Source organism: Temnothorax nylanderi, unplaced genomic scaffold (assembly GCF_030848795.1).
Source record: "Temnothorax nylanderi isolate EJ_2023f unplaced genomic scaffold, tnyl_v1.0 TNYL_tig0312_pilon, whole genome shotgun sequence".
Taxonomy (NCBI): Eukaryota; Metazoa; Arthropoda; class Insecta; order Hymenoptera; family Formicidae; genus Temnothorax; species Temnothorax nylanderi.
In genome coordinates this window covers 2,488-28,103 of record NW_027249374.1, presented here as the reverse complement: position 1 = coordinate 28,103, position 25,616 = coordinate 2,488, and the positions used below count along the sequence as shown (strand labels likewise).

Here is a 25,616-nt window from a genome sequence, read left to right as displayed (position 1 = left end):
CTCTTTACGAATCGCGCTTCGATATAACGAGGGCTCGTAAGAGCGAGCTTGGGAAACTGTAGACTGATTAGCGAGACGGATTCCAGGTAATCTGACAAATCTCAAGACCAGATCTATAATCCCGGTCGATCTGAATACCATAATACAACGAAACGCCGTGCTGCTGGCGCAGTACAATCGTCAGATGGGCAACGAGACGAAGGCCGCGTATTACGACGACCTGGCCGAGAAGTGGAAGGAGGCGATCAGGATGGTGTTGTGGCACGAGGAGGTGGGTGTCTGGTTGGACTACGATATCCTGAACGACATCAAGCGGGACTACTTCTATCCGACTAACATCCTGCCACTCTGGACGGACTGCTACGACACTTCGAAGAGGACCGAATACGTGTCGAAGGTGCTCAAGTACCTCGAGAAGAATCAGATCATGTTGAATCAGGGCGGCATACCGACGACGTTGGAACACTCCGGCGAACAGTGGGATTATCCCAATGCCTGGCCGCCTCTCCAGTATTTCTTCGTCATGTCGTTGAACAACACGGGCGATCCATGGGCGCAGAGATTGGCCTACGAGATCAGCCAGAGATGGGTCCGTAGCAACTATAAGGCTTTCAACGAGACGCACAGCATGTACGAAAAGGTAATTTCCATGAAGAAAAGCGAATTCTTGTATATCGCAATTTTAAAAATAAATGAAGTTTATGTCGAAATTACTTAATTTTTTAAGATTTTTTTTGCTGAATTAGTTGAGTTTTTCGTGCAATTGTCTTCTGGAAAAGGAATTTCTAACGCGAGGGAATTTTGTTGGCAGTACGACGCGACCGTTTCGGGTGGCCACGGAGGTGGAGGTGAGTACGAAGTACAACTTGGTTTCGGCTGGTCGAACGGAGTCGTTATGGTATTGCTGGATAAGTATGGTGACAGGTTGACCGCGGAGGATTACTTCCTGCCGGGCGCCGTGGTCGAGAATGCGGCGTCGCCGCCGGTCGTTTCGACAGCTGGTCAAATGCTGACCGGGCTTCTAGCTCTCATCATATCGTTAGCAGCAGGATTTATAGGGTGAGGTGAGTGTCAAGTCGATAGACAAAAAATTTACCTTTACAAAGGACTGGAAAAGACTTATACACATTTTAATTGAACTTTATTTTTAACAGCTATTACGTTATGAACTTATAAAATTGTATTCAAGTCTTTTCCATCGATTAATTAATGGTATACATGAACTAACAGGGTATTTCTTTTTGTTTTCTGTTTCAGATATCCACGTGACCTAAAATCAGCTAGCATAAAATTCGCGAAAAGATACGTTAGAAAGATCGATACGCATCGATCGATGATAGTAGATACTTCCAGTCTCGAAGAAATCGAAATCGATTTTAAATAATATTTTCACTCTTCTTCCTCGCTCATTCGGTTTGTATGATTTAATAATCGGACGACCGATGAAGAGAGCGTAAAACGGGTATAAAAGGACCAAATAGAAGCAAGTGCGGGCACTGTCTTCTGTTATTATTGTAAGACACTCCGAGTATGCGAGGGGGCCTCGAAAACGGCGTCATTTTTATTCTCTTGCCACGCATGCTTCCAAAGAATATTCTATAAGCCGCAGGATATATTATACATATATTGACGATATTACTTCGCATTTAAGTATCACTCTAGAAGGGACATGAATCTTTGTTGCCTTACTTGCGATATATTATTGATATCGTACTTACCAATTATTTAAAATTATTATGATATTTTTATATGATTTTCTATCATTCCATACTCTACACTCTTCGTGATTTATTATTTTATCAAACATATTTGTAGTACGTAATATCGATTTTATCTGAGAATGTCTCTAAGACTATATCGCCAGTACACCTAAACATATCTGCAAACATGTGCCTTCTCAACTATGGAATTATATCGTTATGTTATTTATAGGAATATCGTGGCCCTTCTCGCTGACGGATAACGTAGACAGGATCTATTATCCCTAGACAATCGTCTATTACTTAATCATTCCATCAGACGTGCGCTGTTACGAGGTATATTCTGTGATCATTTAACGAACTACGTTCGCTGGTCGAATTACGTTCTATCATCCTTCCATTGCAGGAATTTATTCTTTATCTTTAGATCTAAAACTTTGGAAATACCGCAGGCGATTTCTCGAATTTAGAGTCTCTACGATATATACATACATATATATATAAACTGATGTATATTATTTTATTTTGAGATTAGCCATTGATATATGTTACTGTACTAGTATTATTAGGGTAGATAAATTATTATGTCGCGCATATATATATGTAACAAACGAAAATACCGACGTCCCCAAGATATTCCGGGGATAAGTCGGAGCAAGGTTCCTCGACAGGAAAGCGGGAGGATATAAGAAAGGTGCAAAATGAGAGACAATTAAGGGAACAGTTCGGCAGGACTAGTTACAAACAAAAGATATAACGGGAAAGATTCCGCTCATTCTCTTTTCTCAGAGAATAGTGGGACTCATCTAGTCAGTTATGCGTATGGCGCCTAGCCACCTTACTTTTACGAGTCGCAATGGCGACATTGTGAAGGCTGGGCGTCGCCAAAATTACTCCTCTAATCTTCGTCGTTACTCGAAGAGTGCCTTATATATAACTTGGATCTAAAACGGGCGGATAATACGAAGTATTAAACGAGTTGAGGAAAGCGCGAGATAATGGACAATGAACGAACAACCGTTGACGGTTGACAGGTCCACAACGATGACAGATAGTTTGCTTTCAATTCGCGAATTGCCGCCTCTATATTTTATAATTTTCTCTTGCCCATTCGCAACAATCATTCCCCTTAGTTAAATCTGTGAGCTCGACATATACGCAATATACTTGGCGAAATATTGGGGCTATGATCTCTTACTATGTCTACATTTAACGAATCTATTGAATGGATTCTTAAAAAAATAAATATAGAAAATTTGAGAAATGCATCTTTTGGAAAAAAAAAACTGGTTTGTTATATCTGTTTAAGATAATTTATTATTTGATAAGACATGAGGGTCTAATAAAAAATTTAATATTTTTATTTTGTATGCATTTAAATATTGGTACAACTTGGCAATTTACTTGTTTGCAAAGTTCTTAGGTATATAGCGCGCAAGCGGCATTAGTGAACCTGCAGATTACCTTATGTTTTTATTCCAGAAAGAAATACCGTAATTTTTTATAACTCTTTGTTATTTCAGCCAAGGCGACATTTGATAATACTGAAAGGTTGAGCATGAGTGGGTGTGTATAGAAACATCGCGTTTTTGTCTCGCCCTAACAAACAACAGTATTGCACGGTCTCTTTTCCAATAATCGTAATTACCTAAGAACAATACTCGAGAATGCAATCGTTTTTTATTAATCGGGTATTATTTCCTCTTTTTTTCCAGTCTGTTTGTGCGAACGCGAGTAGTGTGTTACGCATGCTCCCTGCATCCACAAGCTCCTTGTACGATAACTTAATAAAATAAATAAATCGAACGCCCATATGTAACCCATCCTGCGATACACCGAGCGTTGCATGCGGCCATTTATGTTATTCTGTAACGTATACCCGTAAAGTAAATACTTAAAAGAAAGAGGAAAGACATTCCGGATACGTTCATCGAAACTAGATCGGATAAACACGCTCCTTCGTTCCGTTTGGTAAGTCTGTGTCTCGTGTTCAACCGGATTTGTCAAGGATCAGTTGTGAAGGAATTGCATTTACGAGATGAATTCGTTAAACCAGTATTCTCCGGTTAATACTAAATATATTAAACGTTATTATACATGGCAATCTGTATATATATATTTTTTTTCACTCATAATTAAAGCAGACGCGTGTGCATTTTTAAATGCATAAGAATGTAGTGTCAATTTGCAAAAATGTTTCTTCTGGCATTTGAGAGCCTTTTGTCATAGAAATAATTATCATTTATCGCGCTGCGCGAGTGGAAGTTTTCGCGCACAAGCCACCTTCGATGGTGCTTAGCCTGCCATCAATAGTAATTACATAGATAACGAACCGTAACGATCATACAGAGTGACCCGAAAGATGCGTACCAGGAGGCAGAGAATTATTCTGAAGTATCTAGAGACGTCCTCTCTTTGAAAAAGATTTAATCCGAGGAAGAAAAGCTTCAAGTATCTAAAGATATAAACCTTTGCTAAGTCAAGATCTTTTTTTTTGGATCAAGGGACTCAATTTCATTCAGGAAGAAAAGATTCGAAGATTATACGCTTAAAAATACGACAGTCCAGAGTCCTGAATTTCCAAACCGTCGGTTTCTTGATTTACTTGTCCAGACATCTAAATAAATATTCTCAATTATGATTTAAACGATTTACTAGAGGTGTTTAGACTTCAGGCACAATTATATATAAATGTATCTCGGATTAACTTTTTACTGGGAGGGAGAGAGTCTAAATACTCACAGAACATTTCTTGCCTTTAGAGTGACGCAAATTTTTAAGGACTCCACTGTGCATATCACCGTTACGCGGAGAATATAGCCGTGGTATATTACGACGTTATCGCGATAGATGTGATGAAGCTACTAGCCGTAGTCGTCGGCACTCCTGTAGAGGTACTGGTATAATAATTGCCAGCACCAGCACACACGTGCTGGCGCAGAGAAAGAGGAGGAAACGAATGGCCGTCATTGAACAATACACGTGATGTAGGCGTGACTGCATTTGCCATTCAGACTTTTTGCGCAAATTCCTGTCGGCGTTAGATCGCGCTCAAGGACCGACCTGCGTATTGATAAAACGCGGTAATTCCATACGTAGCGGGCTAATCGTGTCGTTGATGAAGACGCGAAGAGATGAACGGGTCACGCGGTGTCGCGTGGGCGAAGAAAGCATTTTCGAGAGACTTAAAAAAATTGTAGTACACTTCTTTCGATCGCGATAGAAATGTGGAAGTGAGATCGCTTCTGTGAGAGAAACGGACTCGGACATAATCCGTGCGTTTGGAGTACAATTGAGAATTTTATTATCTTGAAATGGAAGTAGAATTTTTTCCTGTGTTTCGAATAAATTATGCATATTTTTTCTCGAAAACCGAGAGAGTGATTTAGATGTACCACAGGAAAATGTGAAATTACATAATATCCCAATAATACTAGCCTGATAAATTGTATAGTGATATTTAAAAGAATTAACTGGGCACAACACTTTTATAAAAAAACTTTTGGTATTTCCACTATAATCACTTCTCAATATCACTATTATAGTTATTAAGACTTATAACTGTAGTCAAAATCTGATCACAGAATAGAAAGAACAACGACGCACGCAGATGGACAATAATCAAAGACGATTGTAGTATAGTCTTCGTAACTAGAAATGAAAGGGCTCACAATATTGTTAATTATAATTTTTTTTGTAAGAAATTAATTGTCGTTCACGTATCTTAATTGATTTTCTTCTCCCGCAGGATGGTCATGTACAAGAGGCGGCATTATTACGCGCCCGGTCCGTCGACAATGCCGAACAAGAGGAATGTGCTGTCGAGCGGTAGCAATCTGTACCGGAAACGGCTTGCGTATACCGAGCTGAAGGACATGAACAACGATTGATGACCGCTCGTTGTCTAGACCGAATATCGATTTGTTACATAACTAGTGAGAGCCAAGGAAGAAGAAGAAAACGAAAATCGGCCGGCAGGAAGCACTGGGAGTGAAATCGGAATGTCGAATGAAGAGACGTTCCGAAACGCCAGTGCAGAAGGATATACACTCGCAGAAGGAGAGGAAGAGTGGAATATTAAAGCGGAATGTTAAACAAAGATGGAAGAGCGTCTAGTGAAAGAATGCAGATGCGCTCGAGGATGGAACGGCGTGACACCGCTTCGGCAAGGTCTTCCAGCTTGCAAAACCGAATGGCAGGATTGACGATTGCGCAGGATCCTGGAGGCATGACCTGAAAGTTGCTTGATTCTGGTTCCGTTTGGCTTAATGCGGAATCGACATAAAGAAGAAGCAGGAGTAGATTTATATGTAATGTAAAAATTAGGATAAAGAGAGTATGTGTTTGTAGAGAGAGTGTGTGTGAGTGTAGGCACGTGAAACGGTCTACTAGCGATAGCTGGATTTAGTTTTAATGTAGTGGTATATCAGACGAAAGTATGTAATGGAGTTTCGTAAATTTTTATCGTTATTTATTGAATTCATCGAGAGGGAAGATACAGTCGTGTAGATGCTCCACAGGGCCCCTTAGAGCAGGATTTGTTTGAAGAAAGAGAAGACTTACTAGGTTCGATATTACATTTGATACGCTGTTCTCCGGGCTAATTTTAAGATTATCTCTAAGGATAATTTTCACGAATGTGAAAACCGACCATTGAAGCGTAAAGCTGAACCCTACCGTGCCATCCAAAAGAGTAACTGCATGCACGAAAATCAATTCTGCACAATGTTACGTATACCCGAGTAATTTTTTCGCGGCGTGAGAAAATGCGTCCGTTTTTACGAGTATCGACGCTATAATGATTCACGAGAAGCGATTTTATAACGAGGTATTTTATAACGACGGATTGATCGATAGAAAAAGAAAACAGTGGCAAGAAACGAAGACCGATGGACTCTGCTATTTGCGGATACGGATAACTAGTTAATGCGTGCGTGTAAATCTGAGAGAATAATGCGTGTGCATGCGGTTTATAGAGTGCCACATGTCATGTATGGCAAAAAAATCACAAAATTAAATATAAATGAGTATGTATATGTGTGCATATATATATATAATTATATACATATGATATTAATTATATATATTGTATGTATAATATGTATAATTATATATATAATTTAGATAGATGTAGATAATGGATAATTGACGACACTGCAGATAAATTATTGAGGATGTTGTATTTTTGCTGATATTTTTATACGTGAGCGAGCACGTTTATCTCGCATTAGTACGTGATCGATCCACGAGCTATCCGTTACGTTAAAAATCGATGCGCCGTTGTACGACAATTTATCGGTATCTTTAGTCGTCCGCGATTAGAGTGACTTCGCGATGTATAAGAGATTGAAAGTTCCTTTGCCAATCTTATGACAGAGCTTTCACGCGCTCAATTAGTTTTTATTCGCTAGCTCTAGCAACTCCATGATTTCTTGTGGTATTTATATTTCGTTTAGCGTAAAAATTAAGGCTGCTACGTAGAATTATTCTAGGGCTGTCGAAAGAGCTACGAGTGTACATTTTGTTGCGTCCGTGTGTGTGTGTAACTTTGCTCTCTTGTTACGTATTACTAAGCGAACGCGATGACTCAAAACGATAATTTTCGCACGACGGTAGGGCGTTTCTCGATGACGTCGCGAATATCGGTATTCGAATGTACAGACAGACTTAGATGATATATATAAAAATCTTATTTCTGGCCAGTGTGTGATACGAAAGTACCTGGTGTTTTTCTTTTGCGACGCATTCGAGAAAGCCTCTAACGGACTTGTACGGAATTTTACGGGACTTGTTAATTGTTCCACAAATTATGATTTAAGTTAATTGTAAATAGTTATTCATACACAGTAATGCATAGGGATGAGAACACGTGGGAGAATATCTGACTAGTGTCATGTAGAAGTCATAAGAAAAATTTGACCTATTAAAAAAATATCTCTTTCCTACTTCTTTTATGTATTCTTTTTATGCAAGATATCTAGAAATCATGTCAAATAATTATCTATATTACTTATACGTGAATAAAGACTAAGTCCGTTAGATCCTTCAGATTGTTAAATTGCCGTACACGACGCATTTAACGGAGCGCTCAGGGCAAACAAAACGGGATAACTAAACGAAGATGCAGTCGATTTTAATTGTCGCTAATAAAGCGATTTTTCGAAAAAAAATATCGTCGATTTCGTTACATTATAAATAGAGCGTTTGGCGCCGTGCTTGCTATGATCCTTGCTCTTGTTGCCGTCTGCTTATTTTTAGACTATCGCGGCCGCAATACGTACATAGATCACGCAGCGCATAGTGCCAAGAGATCGGCGAATTTGTCGTAGAGTGAATAATATTACGTAATTAATCGGTCGAAAATATTCTAAATCGTTCAGCAAAATCTAGATTTTAATTTAGTATTATTAGTATACATTTCTCTGTGGATAATGCATTCGAATGTATCGATATCTCCAGTGTCTCGAGTGGATCTTCGTTTAAATAACAATGATAGTAAAGAGAAAAAAGATAATTAGAGGTATCTATATCGCTGAACATTAGCGTGTATCGTTTTTGGCCATAAGTACGCTCTGTAAATAGTTCCTTTCTATCTGTCTTTTTTCAGATATATAATTAGGACTCTTAGCATTCTAATTGCGCAATCTTTTGCATCAAATTGTTTTACAGCTCGATTTTAATCCATTTCGCATTTGTACATAATTATACAATATATTAAAAGAATATTAAAGAATATTAAAAGAAGTCTCTCAATATTAAAAGGACTCTGATATGAGATGTCATCGAATTGCAATCGTGTGAAAAATGTATTGTGTCGCAATATATTTGCGTCATCGGAAGCAAAGTTATTTGATGCAACGGAATGCATTGAATATTTTGAATTGCCAATTTGTGATTATGACGAATTTATTTCTTCTCTCCCGCGCGGGGAGAGAGAGCGACTGTCTCGGAATTTCGGTTAACGGCCTCGTCAAGGCAAGAATGTTTGAGGGACTAAATTCGACGATACTTCGTGCGCTATTATCCTTCCTACGGTCGTTCGCACGGAAGCTGAAACCCGATGCCATACCGACGCGGTTGCATGTAATAAAGTTTTACACGGATAGATGTAAGCGGGGAAATCGATTTGTTAAACTTTGTACGGTGGTAATTTTGTGAATCGCGCGTCTCCGGCGTTCGTTGTAACGAGGATCGAATTGCAAATAAACAATATACCTCGTATTAGAGATATACTACCTCAAAGAAAGCGTTCCTATCCATTTCAATGTGCATAGGTACGTGTACGTGTGGCGAAATTCGCATCACGAACAAAAAATTGCAAATTGGCAAATTTGATTCTCCTTCCAATCGTGATGGATAAAATCGGGGGCCTGTCGAGAGTCTTCTTCATCTAGATTTATTTTTATTTATATACGACAGCACATTAAGCAATGGTACAAATGTTCTTTAATTAGCGGATAATCATTGGATGATAGCAGTATTAGCAGAGAACGTGCGAAAGAGTGAGTTAAGTTTCTACTGAAGACATTATGTGGTATAAATGGCTTTCAAGAGAATTATCACGGAACATCGATCTCTCGCAATATAAAAAAATTAAATTTTGCAAATACGAAAAATTTTTACCAATCCAGATAGCACAAGTCGTCCTCAAGTCATCCTCGATACATCCAGGACGTCCTGAGGACGTCTGTGCTATCTGAGAAAAAAATGATTCTTCATCCTTTTTGATTCTTCGCAATCAAGTAATTTCGCTCGCTCTTTATAAAAATGGATTATTGATTTAGATTTAAATTGAATTAAAGATTTAATTATCACACGTTATGAAGAGAATGCGAATTTCAGCCACGCGTTGAATATGAGCGGTCAACAAATCTCGAAATTAAGGAGAATTGTAGAATAGATGTATTATATATATGTACACTTCAATAATTGTGATACTTGGAAATAAGTAGGTACATTTTTGCTGTACTACGTTGCATTCGGTATTTTTTATCTCCATTATTTCGAAGATAAATCCTTTCACATCCAGTCGCATCCAGAAAAACTGGCTGACGATAACTAGAGAATAACTTATTGAGCAAATATGTGTATATATATATATATATATATATTCATTCGGTGCCTTTATTAATGTTAGCTTTGAAAATTATAGAGCTAATTTTTAATGCCGAAATAAGTTCATGCCTTCCTCTCTTGTTCCATTAATGGATTTGGAGGGTAATTTGTCATAAGGTAAGTGATGTGAAAGCTTTAATACTACAGGATAAATAACAACGCATGAGATACATTGTAGATGATTACTTGTATTTGTACACAATACTATATAACAACAAGGAAAATACTGAATGAGAAACAGATGCCTTATTTGGTGTATCACACGGGCGCAAGCCAAAAAAAAACCATGTCGCAATAGAGCATCTCTCTCTCTCTCTTTGTTGACTATATAATTTAATACTCGTTACCAGTAAGGAGAAAAAAAACTCTACACAGACTATATTAATAAAACATATATGTTCTCGGTTTTTCCTCCCGATCTACTCGAAACTGCTCTCGCATATCGTTTAAACATATACAATTACAAGTTACACAAATAAGTGGAATATTACAGACTATTTTTACTTTATACAATACTTGAATTTTACTTGTAATGAGCACATCATACTCTGCGCGTATCCAGACACTTGCGTAAATAAGGAGTAATAACTCGTGGAAGGAGTCGCGCGAGTTTACGATTGATTAAGTAGTAGTAGTACTGGCTCTTCGTCTTGTGCGAATTTCATACGATTTTTCAATTCTTCCTTTGCAATATATAGGTCATAGAAAAATATATGGATTATATGTATCGCGAATGTTTTTTCCCAATAATATTCGTCTGGTGCTGTAAAGGCAGTTTAAATTTTTTTACTTTTATAGTAATCACTTTCGCATTATCGCGTTCGAACGAATTTTTTATTAAACAATATTCTCTCTTTTTTGCCACCGCTTTTTTTTAAGAGCATCTTCAAAAATTTTCTTACTTATAAATTTAGAACATACATATCGAATTAATCGAAATATTTATAAGTAAAAACTGTCACAAGTATACTACGAGAAAGCTATAATATTAAATATACTACATAATTTTATCTCATAACGACGCATCAATATATATATTCAAATATTTTAGACCAAGTAACGAAATAAAATGAGACACTGCAATAACATCGATAAAAAAAATTACGTTTTTACATTGTCATAAAATAGAAGCTCCCGTCTAATTTCCAAATGTCTCGCAATCATACAGAAACGGCGGAAAACATAAATAAATTTTTACACCTTCCGTAATATATTGAAGAACCTTGAGACCCTCCAACAAACGCTATTCAAATCCTGAAAACAACATAAACTACGTAATAGTATGTGGAAGATTATCCGTAAAGTCTCATGTCGTATGCGTTTCAACTTAATTGATATTAATACTAACGAAAATGCCTACGAAAGCTAAAGGTCCTACATATCTGGAACACAATGTATCTATTAGTAGTGAGCAACATTTTGATCAAGTAAATGAATTAAATTAATTCAGAATATAGCGGTTTGGCGTCGCGTGCGACTGCGACGAGGGTAAACAAAGTACCTAAAATCAACGCTTTGGTGCATAAATATACATCCACCCGTTAGCAATTGCGTTTTTTTCTAGAATAAAATGACATTTCTCTATTCTCATATTTCCTCCTCTGCATAAATCCATAAATAGCCGCCTACGCAATATATAACTCTAGAATAAATATCTATCACAAAGGCTGGTCTAATATATGTGGCTTTTAGAGCTTATAGCAATATCCTCGCGCGCGTCGCAATGGCTACGTTCAGGAAATACTTGTACAATTAATCGATAAATGTTAATCGAATACACGCTATGTGGTCAGTGAATGCATGTTTCAGCGAATTTAACAATGTAATTGATGTAAGCGGCTTTGTAATACGCTTAGCAAGTACTACATATCGCAAGGCAACTAAGCGGAGTTTGGTCAAATTTCAGATTATTTCAAACTAATATTCATACATAGTCGGAATTTTATAATTCAAACATTTACATATATTATGTATATTGTAATTCAAAGAATTATAATTATGAATTGAGTAAACATAACAGTATCGAGAATGATACTGGAAAAAAATACAAGAATAAAATAAAATAGAAAACGGAAATAATAATAAAATCTATGACAGATTTTTGTTCTCGCCTGGATACCGCGTGTGTCCGAAAATTATCCGAAAGATAGAGATGTGCGAGCATTTCCCAGAGACGCCGAATGAGCGACGCGCGCTATAATAATACTAGTTTTATAATAGGATTTTAGTCTAGCTATTTACACATCGTTCCTATATCGACTTAACGAGAGTCGCGTCAATAATAAATACGATGACGATGACGGTATAAGTGTTTCGCTATCGTTTCTTATGTTGTACTTGTGCCGTGACTCGCTGATCCATTCTTACGGCAATAACGAATACCCCGTTGTACATTGGACTGTCGCGCGGATCAACGTTCACTGTAGGTCACTTTTTAGACAGTGGGACTTGGTAAGTCCTTGCTCCTCATAATACTACGGCTCGTACACGACTTGCAGAATTTTTATATCCTGATTTGAAGATAAGTCGCGATCACGAATACTCACACTGCGGAAATACCACACGCGTTAACTCCGCTTACTCACGCGTCGGCTCGCGCATTTTTCTTTCAGACCGCGCTATCGGCATTCTCACTCACATGTCGCTCGTGGTTCGTGTAACGCAAGAGAGGATCGTTGACGTTTATTGTTCCCATTTCTTCCTCGTTATTGGCAGAGCTTGTCACGACCTCTTCTGATAGACATAAAAAATGTAACGTTATTCGCGACGATAACATTAAAACATGTTGAGACAAATTGCGGTTTAAGAGCGGAAGTATTCAATTTTTATAGACTTTTACGATGTAAAATTTATTTTACCGGGTAAGCATAATTGTAGCTGATCGTTGCTGGGATTCGTGCTGTCTCCTGTCCCACTATCCTTGCTGTGCTGCGAACTCGTGTCCAGGTACAGCTGCGTTTGTACCTCCGGTACGGTCAGTATAACGGTCGTTGCTGGTTGCGCGACGGTGTCTTGCGTGACATTTAACTGGCGTCTGGTTTTATAAATTACGAGCACCCAAACCACGGAAGTAATAACAGCGCAACACACCACGGTTATTATTATCAAGCCCAGTATCTCGGATTCGTTCACTGTGGAAATCGGGGCTAGATATCAAATAAAAAACAAATACAATGTTAGACGAGGAGAAAACTTTCATTAAGATCCTTCGATCGTATTATGAACAATTAGAATTACCCGGCTTGACCGTAAGATGCGACGCGCCGACGACGCTGCCTAGCGAATTACTCATCTCGCACTCGTAACTACCCTCGTCACTGGCAATCGTGTTGACGATGATCAAAAGTTGATCCCCCGCGGTAAAGAAATGACGTTCCGTTGCTTGCAGTGGACTACCGTTCTTTCGCCACGATAATTTTGGACGTGGGGAGCCGCTGGCCATGCATTCGAGCACGATCGAGCCACCTACTGTTATTTCTTTGTTCTCCATCGGTTTTACGAAGGACGGTGTTTCTAAAAAGGAAACGCATTACAAATATATCTGAGAATAATCTGTATATTTAGAACTTTCAATAAATATGGTACATTATAATACATTATGGTACATTATGGTACATTATGGTACATTATTATTACCTAGTATGGTGAGGGTAGCGTTTGCGACGATAAGACCGGCCAAATTCTGCGCGGTGCACGAGTAAACTCCGCTATCGGCCATTTTCACGTTTATTATGAATAATACATCGTCTGTCGGCATCATATGCATTCGTCTTTCCCTCGCAGCTGGGAAATCGTTCCCACCATCCTTCTGCCAGGCTATCTGTGGGGATGGTTGTCCCTCGGCGGAGCACTCCAGACGTGCAGTGCTTCCAGCATTCACTCGTATATCATGCGGAATTTTGGAGAACGATGGGTAAACTATATAAAAGAACGTGCAAAACTATTACTTGATCTATTAAAATGTATATAAAATCTTGATTCTATAAACCACGCGATTTTTATTTTTTTTAAATTTAGATTAATTTTTAGATAATATACAACGCTATTTTTTCATAAAGTTTAAAGGATTAGAATCTTTAATAATCATGATTAAAATCTTTGTCTCAAGGATGAATTGTTAATTAATGATATATATATATATACACTTCGGCAGTATAATTAGGATTAATGTATATATTTAATTTACCTAATACGCTTAGTCTGGCTTTGGCTGAGTATGTTGTTCCATAAGTGTTCGTTACCATGCACTGATATTTTCCTGCGTTAGCATGGGTAACATTAGTAAGGTACAAGACGGATGTTGCCTCGGTTACTCCACTCTCGGAGGAACTGAGATTGGTCTGCAGGTTTGTGTCGTCCAACTCCACATTGTCATGCTTCCAGGTAAAATGGAGCGGTGTGTCGGCGGTGCTGGTCGCACGACAACCCAGTTTCACATTGTCTCCTTTGATGCTCATTTTGCTCACAGGTTCTTGAATAATCCGTGGTTTTGGATACTCATCTGTGAATGAATATTACAAAGAAAATATTTTATTAAGGACGCAAAATATACAAAATAATAATTGAGAAATACAGATTGTTCGAATTTATTACTTAAATATATAAAATCTCTGGTTTGCTGCAGTAATACTAACCGCAAGTAAAGTTTGCATGATGTAATTGAGTTAACGACATGCCCTGCAACCAATGCGGATAACCGCAGTGTAGTTCAGCTTCGCTGTAAGAATGTTCTCGCAACCACATGCTTAGCCATTGAAGTCCACAGTCGCAAACCAAAGCTCCTACGTGCAAATAAAAAAAAAAGATAATTAACAGAAGGTAATAAAAATACAATTAGGTTACAAATGTACCTATATTTATTATATAATGTAAAACTTGAAACTTACCGGTGTTCATCTTAAGTTTGCTTAGACTAGACATTGAAAGGAACGCATTTTCTTGAATGGACGTAACATTGTTTCCGATTAAATCAAGCTCGATAACGCCACTCAGACCAGTGAAAGCGTTTTGATTTATGGATTTTATTCTATTGTGCGCTAAGCCCAATTTCCACAACTGGCCGAGCGGAGAGAATGCGCCGCTGATATCCTCTACCATATAGGATATTTTGTTCGAATTAAGTTCCCTTTAAAACAAAGCAGCATTTGTAACGCAATAATACGTAACAATGATTAAGTAACATTTGTATTAAACATACAGGATACGAAGGTTTGTCGTAAAATTGAACGCTCCATCTGAGACGTATGCGATTTGATTATGATCCAGCTTAAGCTTCTCGAGCTTCGTGAGATATTCGAACGAACCCCGGTCTATAGAGGTCAATTCATTATGTGACAGGTCTCTGAAATAAAAATACAAATTTATAACCATACGAAACATTTATGTAATATTTGCAACACATGATAAATTATCTCATGTATTTATAAAAATATTATATACTAACAGCTCCACTATCTCTCTGCATATATCCCATGCCTGAGGTTCGATCGTTGAGATCCGATTGTGTGACAGAGTCAGCTTTTGCAAATGTTCTAAACCGAACAAACCTCCCTTCTTTATAGTAGTCAACATATTAAAGTCGAGCTGTAGAAGCTCTAAATTTTTAAGTGGCCAGAAAGCTCCATCGTCTAATGTATCAATTCTGTTTCTCTTTAGATATAATTCCTTTAAGCTCTTCAAACTTTTCAAACTTAATCCATGTATCTGTTGTAGATTATTTCTATTCACCTCCCTATAATATTATCACGCGCGTTTTAGATAATATACATTAAAGAGATTGCTTTCTTAATGTAATATTTCATATGTATAAATACTATAAGCACGTTAACTAAATACGTTAAGAATATATATAAATGCTTACAATATTCGCAATTTTCCCAGATTCATGAAGAGATCTTTCAACTGTGTCAAATTGTTTTTGTTTAAACGGAGTTCCTCCAATGAAGTAAGATTATCCAAACTTCCATTTTCGATGATTCTTATGCGATTTGCATTTAAATTCCTTAAAAAAATTTAAGAATATTAAACAATGAAATTAACATGTAATGTAATAAATTTGAAAGATAAGACTAAAATACATACAAATATGTAAGTCGATTAGGAGCGAGGAAGGAACCCCTTTGAAGGACACTTATTTTATTCCCACTGAGATCCAGGTATTGAAGCTGTTGTAAACTAAACAATGCAATCCCATTTATACTAGTAATTAAGTTGTGGGATCTGTAAAAAATTTTAACGTTGATAATTATTGATCGATCGCACAAATATTTTATTAGCAATTTAACAGTGAGTTACTTTGTATCGGATTATATTGACAAATTTTTTCTAGTTTATATATGCCGAGTACTTACAGTGTAAGATGTGTAATATTCTTAACAAATACAAGTTCTGGCACTTGTGTCAAGTGATTTTTATTCACTTTAAGTTCGCGTAATTGTGCAACGTCTGACAAGGCAATGGTAAAATTATCTCCGAGTTTATTAGCACTTACATCTCTGAAATTATGAACAAATATGCATATAAACATTCTTGTCTTTAAATGTTTTAAGTGTTAAGATATGGTTGTTATAATTCTTACAATTTTTTTAGTTTTGTTAAATGAAGCAATGAATCAAATTCCAAGTTAGCAATATTGTTGTCCTTCAATTCTCTGAAAAATACAAAATATAATATATAAATATATTTCGTAATACATGTAAACATATCTTACGAAAAATATATATATTTGGTTTCAGATTTCATATAAGACAATATATCTGAATATTAGAACAACTTACATCTCATATAAGATTTATATAACAATATTAATTAACGCACTAATGTACAGTTTAATAAACTTAAACCATTACAAGTTTAACATGCAGTAATACCGATAAATACAACACGATTACTGATAAATGCAATATGAATACAGATATATAAGAATTATTTTGCAAGTCTGTACAGAGAATAATGCTGCTCAAGACTCTCTCCTCTTATTTAGCTGCACATGGCAGAAAACAGGAATGTGGCGGGTAACTATACATCTTTAATACCTTAAATAGCATAGACATGAATCTTCCCTACTTAGATCTTGCTATCCTTGACTCTGAGCATTGGAGGACTTAACAATCAGTCATCATCACACACAGCACCCTATATGGCTACAGAAAACCTGGCCGTGTATCTGTAGAGCCAGTTTCATCAATCTGACCATTTAGTGGAGCGAAGGGACAAGCGACCCACATGCAGCCATAACAAGCAATATCAACTCCCCCTCAATTTCACTTCCAAACAATATAGTGTAATAACAGTTATCATCCAATAAATAATAAATTGCTGCATAACAGCTACTGCTTGTGAACTTTTAGTTTGAGACACAAACAAGCAAATTATTAATCGGCACCTTAATACAACCTATGTTTTGTTATTAAATTACATTTTTTTTGTTAGAGATTGTTGCAAACTGCGGCAAGTATAAAAATTACATTTATACTTAGTGCCTCTTTTAATATTGCTTCAACAAATGACTATTTAGTTAGTATTGTTAGGTAACAAATTACAAATGAGACAAGAAACAGAATTTTTCCAACAACAAATTGTTTAAAATAAATATTGTTTCCCCGTCCTTCGAGACTATCTTGAAAGCGCAAAAATAAATTATAAAAATCTCTGATAGTCAATCATAAAATATATATATCGGTGATTATTCTATTTTTGTTATAGAATCTTCTTCTATCTTATCAGCGTCAACTCATGTTACACAAGCCAGGTCTTATAATCCTCTGCAAGATCGTTCTTAACTCCTTTTCTTTTTGTTTGTTAGTGTTTGTTCTGCACCTTCATCCCGAGACCGACAAATGCAACGCACTCTCTGAGTGTGCGACTCCAAGACGCATCCCCTGCGGAAGCTAAGCTGTGGAACCTGACTTTGCAGGGGAAACCGAGACCATACACAAAGGCAACATCCCTATCCTAGCAACACCGTTCTGCCGACGGCAGGCCACGACGTTTACTCACAGGATCTCGGTCCACGGTGGCAGTCCACTAGGTGCCTCGATCAACTGCAGCTCGCTGCAGGCGACCAGGTTGCCCAGGCAGGAGCACTCGACCGGGCAGCGGTTCGTATCGTCGTCGATCAGCTCGGCGCGGATCGGCGACATGCTCAGCGCGAGCGAACACGCGACCAGCAGGAACGAAGCGGCGCTCCATCCTCGCTCGGGTCGTCGCGCGAGGCGATGATGCTTCACCGAGCACCTCGACATCGCGCACAATACGCACGCACACGCACGCGCGCACAAACGCACGCACGCACGAACGCACGCACACACACACACACACCGCCGCACCGCGTACCGGAGAGTCCGCCGCTCGGGCTTAAACGGTCGCGCGACAACGCTCACCGCTGCGACGCCGCATCGTCGCCGTGGCGTCGTAGGACGAATTCGGCGTGCCTGGCAGCCGGGCGAGTCACCATAATTAACCACAGTCGAGCGATTTATCCGCGTCGTTATCGATTCAAAACAAACTCTCCCCTCGGCTTCACCCTTCAGAAACTCTGCGACCCACACACCATGATGACGCCTACTGAGGACAGTGGGGACGACTGCAATTTGTATGCGCCATGATGTAGGAAGACAAGTGTAGCACTGCGCATAATGGCGGCCGAAGAATACGACAGCCAATCAAATTTTGGTCAGGAACATCGCGCTCAGTAAAGCCCCTTGCACAATGCCTGGCAACAGGCAATAGGAACAGGAAATAACCAAAAAATCGTTAATTACAACCTAAAAAATTCGAATACTATGATTGGTTGGCAACAGGCAATAGGCACAGAATTTCCAACGTGATGGAAACTCTGTGTCTATTGCCTGTGTCACTGTTTATTCTGCATTTAAGCCCCTTGCACAATGCCAGGCAACAGGCAATAGGAACAGGGAATAGAAATCAGAAATCATGTATAAATGCAGAATAAACAGTGACACAGGCAATAGGCACAGAGTTTCCGTCACGTTGGAAATTCTGTGCCTATTGCCTGTTGCCAACCAATCATAGCATTCGAATTTTTTAGGTTGTAATTAACGATTTTTTGGTTATTTCCTGTTCCTATTGCCTGTTGCCTGGCATTGTGCAAAAGGCTTTATACATGATTTCTGATTTCTATTCCCTGTTCCTATTGCCTGTTGCCTGGCATTGTGCAAGGGGCTTTATGTTCTCTTTCTTTTTCTTACCAGAGACAGAGAGAAACCTGAGAGAGGCCATCCCGCCTCCCGGCCTTTTTCGTGGGGACGCATTTTCCGACGCGCCGCCTGAGAAAGTGCAACTCAACTACGTCGTTTCGCTCGGTAACTGCACATGGTTTGCGTCCGTGCTAATGGTTCGTGTCCGAACTAGCCAGCTGGAGCCGCAACCTCTTGCTCATCATGCTTCCCGCGTAACAGGAGTGATTTCTGAGGAATTACAGACGACTCCAAACTCGAGATTCTCGCTTTTCTCACAATTTAAAATTCTTTTCATAATTTTTATCATCTTTCAAGCGTGTCAACGAATGCATAATGTATTTTACTTAATAACAATTTAATACTAATATGTATTGTTCATTATATTAACATGTACTTATTAATAACATTTGCTTATGTGTGATACATATGTATAAATAATTCACGCGTACGCATAAGCGATATATACATATGTATATTGCAAAATTAACAATAAAATGATAACAAATTGAAATCAACTCCGGCGTGCGTTCAATCCACCGGCCATCCTCCGTCGTGCGCTAATCCATCGGCCATCCATCAGCCATCCTCCGGCGTGCGTTTAATCCACCGGCCATCCTCCGGCGTGCGTTCAATCCACCGGCCATCCTCCGGCGTGCGTTTAATCCATCGGCCATCCATCAGCCATCCTCCGGCGTGCGTTTAATCCACCGGCCATCCTCCGGCAAGCGTTTAATCCATCGGCCATCCACCAGCCATCCTCCGGCGTGCGTTCAATTTACCGGCCATCCTCCGTCGTGCGCTAATCCATCAGCCATCCTCCGGCGTGCGTTTAATCCACCGGCCATCCTCCGGCGTGCGTTCAATCCACCGGCCATCCTCCGGCGTGCGTTTAATCCATCGGCCATCCATCAGCCATCCTCCGGCGTGCGTTTAATCCACCGGCCATCCTCCGGCAAGCGTTTAATCCATCGGCCATCCACCAGCCATCCTCCGGCGTGCGTTCAATTTACCGGCCATCCTCCGGCGTGCGTTTAATCCATCGGCCATCCATCAGCCATCTCCGGCGTGCGTTTAATCCACCGGCCATCCTCCGGCGAGCGTTTAATCCATCGGCCATCAACCAGCCATCCTCCGTCATGCGTTTATTCCATCGGCCATCCACTAGCCATCCTCCGGCGTGCGTTTAATCCATCGGCCATCCACCAGCCATCCTCCGGCGTGCGTTTAATCCATCGGCCATCCACCAGCCATCCTCCGGCGTGCGTTTAATCCATCGGCCATCCACCAGCCATCCTCCGGCGTGCGTTTAATCCATCGGCCATCCACCAGCCATCCTCAGGCGTGCGTTTAATCCACCGGCAATCCTCCGGCGTGCGTTTAATCCATCGGCCATCCACCAGCCATCCTCCGGCGTGCGTTTAATCCACCGGCCAACCTCCGGCGAGCGTTTAATCCATCGGCCATCCACCAGCTATCCTCCGGCGTGCGTTTAATCCATCGGCCATCCACTAGCCATCCTCCGGCGTGCGTTTAATCCATCGGCCATCCACCAGCCATCCTCCGGCGTGCGTTTATTCCATCGGCCATCCACTAGCCATCCTCCGGCGTGCGTTTAATCCATCGGCCATCCACCAGCCATCCTCCGGCGTGCGTTTAATCCATCGGCCATCCACCAGCCATCCTCCGGCGTGCGTTTAATCCATCGGCCATTCACCAGCCATCCTCAGGCGTGCGTTTAATCCACCGGCCATCCTCCGGCGAGCGTTTAATCCATCGGCCATCCACCAGCCATCCTCAGGCGTGCGTTTAATCCACCGGCAATCCTCCGGCGTGCGTTGAATCCATCGGCCATCCTCCGGCGAGCGTTTAATCCATCGGCCATCCACCAGCCATCTTCCGGCGTGCGTTCAATCCACCGGCCATCCTCCGGCGAGCGTTTAATCAATCGGCCATCCACCAGCCATCCTCCGGCGTGCGTTCAATCCACCGGCCATCCTCCGGCGTGCGTTTAATCCATCGGCCATCCACCAGCCATCCTCAGGCGTGCGTTTAATCCACCGGCAATCCTCCGGCGTGCGTTGAATCCATCGGCCATCCACCAGCCATCCTCCGGCGTGTGTTCAATCCCCCGGCCATCCTCCGGCGTGCGTTTAATCCACCGGCCATCCTCCGGCAAGCGTTTAATCCATCGGCCATCCACCAGCCATCCTCAGGCGTGCGTTTAATCCACCGGCAATCCTCCGGCGTGCGTTGAATCCATCGGCCATCCACCAGCCATCCTCCGGCGTGCGTTTAATCCACCGGCCATTCTCCGGCGAGCGTTTAATCCATCGGCCATCCACCAGCCATCCTCCGGCGACGTTTAATCCATCGGCCATCCACTAGCCATCCTCCGGCGTGCGTTTAATCCATCGGCCATCCACCAGCCATCCTCCGGCTTGCGTTTAATCCATCGGCCATCCACCAGCCATCCTCCGGCGTGCGTTTAATCCATCGGCCATCCACCAGCCATCGTCCGGCGTGCGTTTAATCCATCGGCCATCCACCAGCCATCCTCCGGCGTGCGTTGAATCCACCGGCCATCCTCCGGCGAGCGTTTAATCCATCGGCCATCCACCAGCAATCCTCCGGCGTGCGTTTAATCCACCGGCCATCCTCCGGCGAGCGTTTAATCCATCGGCCATCCACCAGCCATCCTCCGGCGTGCGTTCAATCCACCGGCCATCCTCCGGCGTGCGTTTAATCCATCGGCCGTCCATCAGCCATCCTCCGGCGTGCGTTTAATCAATCGGTCATCCACCAGCCATCCTCTGGCGTGCGATTAATCCACCGGCCATCCTCCGGCGAGCGTTTATTCCATCGGCCATCCACCATCCATCCTCTGGCGTGCGTTTAATCCACCGACCATCCTCCGGCGTGCGTTGAATCCTTCGGCCATCCACCAGCCATTCTCCGGCGTGCGTTTAATCCACCGGCCATCCTCCGGCGTGCGTTTAATCCATCGGCCATCCACCAGCCATTCTCCGGCGTGCGTTTAATCCATCGGGCATCCACCAGCCATCCTCCGGCGTGCGTTGAATCCATCGGCCATCCACCAGCCATCCTCCGGCGGGCGTTTAATCCATCGGCCATCAACTAGCCATCCTCTGGCGTGCGTTTAATCCACCGGCCATCCTCCGGCGTGCGTTTAATCCACCGGCCCTCCTCCGGCGTGTGTTTAATCCATCGGCCATCCACCAGCCATCCTCCGGCGTGCGTTTAATCCATCGGCCATCCATCAGTCCTCCTCCTTACTTACTCGGTTAGGAGGAGCGCGTGCCCCGAGGTCGTGCCCCGGCGGTCACGGTGTTCTACAGCCAAGCGTGTCAGAGTGGCGTGAGGCCTCGCGGCCGATCGCCGTTAATACTCCCGCGTGATCCGATTCGAGGGACGCCAGGGTTTCGTTTTAATGTCTGCACTATAGTGTAGACATTATGTGTAGCCATGGCTCGGTGTTTGGATAACGTCAATGAAATTAGAAGTTGTATCGTTAGATAATGAAGATATGGAAGGTGTTGAAGATGTTGTGGATTGACAATTTGTTGCATTGAAAGAACCACTTTTGTAGCAGTATCTTTAAGAATGCTCTGTAAATTAGGTATGAATAAAATTTAGTTTATTATTAGATAACTGATTAAATAAATTCAAACGGCCAATTTCGAGCAATTATCAGGTGTTAAAGAAAATTATTTAATACATTCAATATAGTATACAAATTCGTTAACGTTTCGCGCCTTACTTGGCCTTCCTCAGAACAATAAAAATTACAAAAACGCATTGTATATCTCGCATTATTCTAAGAGTACAACGAATCAACTCATTACGACGCCACAATTTGCATTAATCCGGTCTCACCAAAGCAATCGGACAGTTAGTCATATTGAAGTCAGAAGTGTCAATTATTCGTCAATCCACGCACTGAGTCGGTCGCTTCTCCCGCTGTATGTCCCTTATTCGTCCATCAAAACTCATATGGATGTAAATTCCTTGTCTCACAACCATCTTAGTGACAACTATGTTAAAATTAGAATTCACATAAGACCGAAAAGAACTTTTGATTTAAAACGAGCTTAGCCACAAATGACTCACATAAGTAGTCGATGAAACAAAGTATTTAACTGATTAAAATTAGTTAAATATTTCCACCAATGGCTGCCGAGCCATAGTTACAATAGGCGGCCGATAAGTGGCGGCGGCGTCACTTGTGAAATGATTAATTTGTTAATTTTTCAATAAAAATGCAATAAATCATTAAAATAATGATGGAGCAATAAGGAGCAATCGTTCTATGCCGGATTTAATTGCATAGAGTTATTAGAAATATGTTTTTGAGTGAAAGTTATAAATTTTACGTTTTTTTTAAATATCTTAAAAAATAATAATTTTAAAAGGGGAGCAATTGTTGATTCTGAGGGAGCAATTAGGGAGCAATCGTATGAGCTATAGTTTATTAAAAAATATGAACTTCCAGCGCCAACTTATTTCCGGTGATTTCAGCAGTGATGTCAGATGCTCGACGCTCGGTCAGCCGCGAGCCGGTGAGAATCGTGCTAGGCTTCTCGACGCTCACGCTCGCGCGCGCGCACCTAGGTCTTGTCGTACTTATTAATTACTTATGATATTTATTGATTTTATATATATATATAAAATAAATAAATAAATAAATAAATAAATATAAATATATATAATATATAATATTAAAAAATATATATATATATATATATATATATGAAGCCGAGACCGAAGATTAATGAACAATACTATTGTTATTATATAATAATAAAGAAAACTTATTTTGTAATTTGAAAATAATTTCTTATTTTTTTATTAGCAAATCTTTAACTTTTCTAAAGTTGTTAGAAAATATGCGAATAATTTTAATGATTGTCAAATAATTTTCCTAGTTTACATGTATTACATAACAACTCATTGCGAAAAAACCCTGACTGAGATAATATTTTTTCGCAATAAATTCTTTACAGTAATATTCGGGGAAAGGGGGGATGTTAGATACGATTTGTATCAGCATCAAAAATTAAATCAATTTGCGATTTATTTAAGTAAATTTACTGTTCTAACGAAAAAACTGTGTTTCAAGACCGACAATTCGTTGGCGCGCAGTTTAGTTGGAAATAGTATTAGAAATTCACACGGAAATTATTTGCTACTTAGATCCTAGCTCGGACTTGATGGCGTTCTTATATTATATTAATTTAATGTCAAATATACAGTCTTAATAACTAATTTTTGAAGGAAATTTATAGTTTTTAGAGAAAGAAAATTCTCGAAATTATCGATGATTATACGTGATATAAAATTTGAATATTCCATTTGTTTTCAAACTTTGTGCGCTCGCCGCAGTGACTATTGTTAAAATGCAATGCATTCTGCGCTCGCCGCAGTGACTACTGTCAAAATGCATTCTGCGCTTAGCGCTGTTTATAATGTGCAAATAAAATATACGCTCGCTCATCTATCTGCATTAGTGTCATCTTGTGCACTGTGTTCATACAAGAATTCGTGCAAATGGAGTAAATTGCTACCCATATGTGCACATGGGTGCATTTATATCTTACCGTTTAGAGTACAAAATATCTATTCTCTAATGGGTAGATATGATTGCAACCCGTCTGTAATACACAGCAGCGTGTTTATAATCCAGTAAGTAAATTAATAGCAAATTGTTGCCAATTTGGCATTAAACTCACTTACAAAGAACTTTGCCCATTTTTATAAAGGTTTTAGGCCCCTCGCGTTTAGTAACGAGATTTAAAATGAAAGATTATTGTTGGAGAATCGAAATATTTCTATATAAACATAATCCTTTATTGTAAGTTAATACCGTTCAGAGATACACTCTTTGAAAAATTAGAAAAATGTACGAAATGGCTTTGTTTCATTCGATTTTTCGACATCCTAGGCACCTCCCTGTGATGACGGATAATAAACTATTTTAATATATCAATTGAAGTACTTTATACAAATAAATTTGTTACTACTGATCCAGCTAATTGCAAGTTTCTGGATGTGAGTCAGGGATATTCAAAATAATGGATTGTAACCATTACCACTATCACCACGGAGGAAAAGTCCTGGATGCCGAGAAATCAAATGAAAGAATGCTATATAGTATATTTTTCTAATGTTTCAGAAAGTGTATCTCTAAACAATGTCGACTTAGAGGATTATGTCTGTAGAATATTCTGATCCTCTAACAATAATTTTTTATTTAGCAAAGTCTCGTTGTTAGACGCGAGGGTTCTAAAATAGCAATTCAATTTATTACTCGATTAACTGGCGCAATATATACAAAAATGCACAACGTTTCGGCTCTATATTCGAGCCCTTTTCAAGTGCGAACTGAAACAGGAACAGCGAAAAAGAAAAACAATATAAATAAATCGAGACAATATTAAGTTAACGACGTTATTAAATATTGAGCAATACCTATCATCTATTGACTCGTCACATAATTAGTACAGATTCCTGAGTTCACGAGCATGTTCCCGCATGGCCCTAAAGGTCAGCTGTGGACCAATCTTAATTTGTAGCAACAATGATA

The 25,616-nt window shown here is 40.0% G+C and overlaps 2 protein-coding genes and 1 long non-coding RNA gene across 10 annotated transcripts in view; 2 read left to right on the top strand and 1 right to left on the bottom strand.

The window, feature by feature from the left end:
* LOC139781042 (trehalase) overlaps nucleotides 1-9,668 on the top strand; it is a 39,747-nt gene extending 30,079 nt beyond the window's left edge. For 5 of the 6 annotated variants that reach the window (XM_071719851.1, XM_071719850.1, XM_071719848.1 and 2 more), the window contains 3 exons: nucleotides 87-640; nucleotides 812-1,059; nucleotides 5,449-9,668. In XM_071719851.1, coding sequence (XP_071575952.1) covers nucleotides 87-640; nucleotides 812-1,059; nucleotides 5,449-5,590 — 944 coding nt within the window. In that variant the 3' untranslated portion in view covers nucleotides 5,591-9,668. Of the gene's footprint in view, nucleotides 1-86; nucleotides 641-811; nucleotides 1,065-1,257; nucleotides 3,507-5,448 lie in introns of those variants that run through there. The other variant, XM_071719853.1, reaches the window with a different exon arrangement.
* Nucleotides 9,669-9,983: 315 nt separating this feature from the next.
* LOC139781040 (uncharacterized) lies at nucleotides 9,984-18,196 on the bottom strand. Of its 3 annotated transcripts, none has more exons than XM_071719841.1 (14): nucleotides 17,814-18,196; nucleotides 16,393-16,464; nucleotides 16,166-16,309; nucleotides 15,897-16,034; nucleotides 15,676-15,816; nucleotides 15,259-15,546; nucleotides 15,013-15,156; nucleotides 14,702-14,940; nucleotides 14,450-14,596; nucleotides 14,002-14,316; nucleotides 13,452-13,733; nucleotides 13,053-13,328; nucleotides 12,674-12,961; nucleotides 9,984-12,548 (listed from the first exon to the last, which is right to left on the bottom strand). In XM_071719841.1, the coding sequence occupies exons 1-14, from the start codon at nucleotides 18,056-18,058 to the stop codon at nucleotides 12,424-12,426; spliced, it is 2,844 nt and encodes a 947-aa protein (XP_071575942.1). In that variant the 5' UTR covers nucleotides 18,059-18,196; the 3' UTR covers nucleotides 9,984-12,423. The 3 variants fall into 3 exon arrangements, with proteins under 3 accessions (XP_071575942.1, XP_071575943.1, XP_071575944.1); XM_071719842.1 differs by having other exon boundaries at nucleotides 9,984-12,545; XM_071719843.1 differs by lacking the exon at nucleotides 16,393-16,464.
* LOC139781045 (uncharacterized) lies at nucleotides 18,188-19,530 on the top strand. Its single transcript, XR_011720405.1, has 2 exons — nucleotides 18,188-18,488; nucleotides 19,028-19,530. It is a non-coding gene; the product is annotated as an uncharacterized lncRNA (long non-coding RNA).
* The last annotated feature ends 6,086 nt before the right edge of the window (nucleotides 19,531-25,616 follow it).

Bases quoted from the DNA above. Each gene is read 5' to 3' on its own strand.
- LOC139781040 (XM_071719841.1), bottom strand. From the start codon at position 18,058: ATGTCGAGGTGCTCGGTGAAGCATCATCGCCTCGCGCGACGACCCGAG. The intron at 15,547-15,675 runs GTAAGCATTTAT...ATAATATTATAG, and splicing joins CTGGGAAAATTGCGAATATT to GGAGGTGAATAGAAATAATC. The intron at 15,157-15,258 runs GTTAGTATATAA...TTTTTATTTCAG, and splicing joins TGCAGAGAGATAGTGGAGCT to AGACCTGTCACATAATGAAT.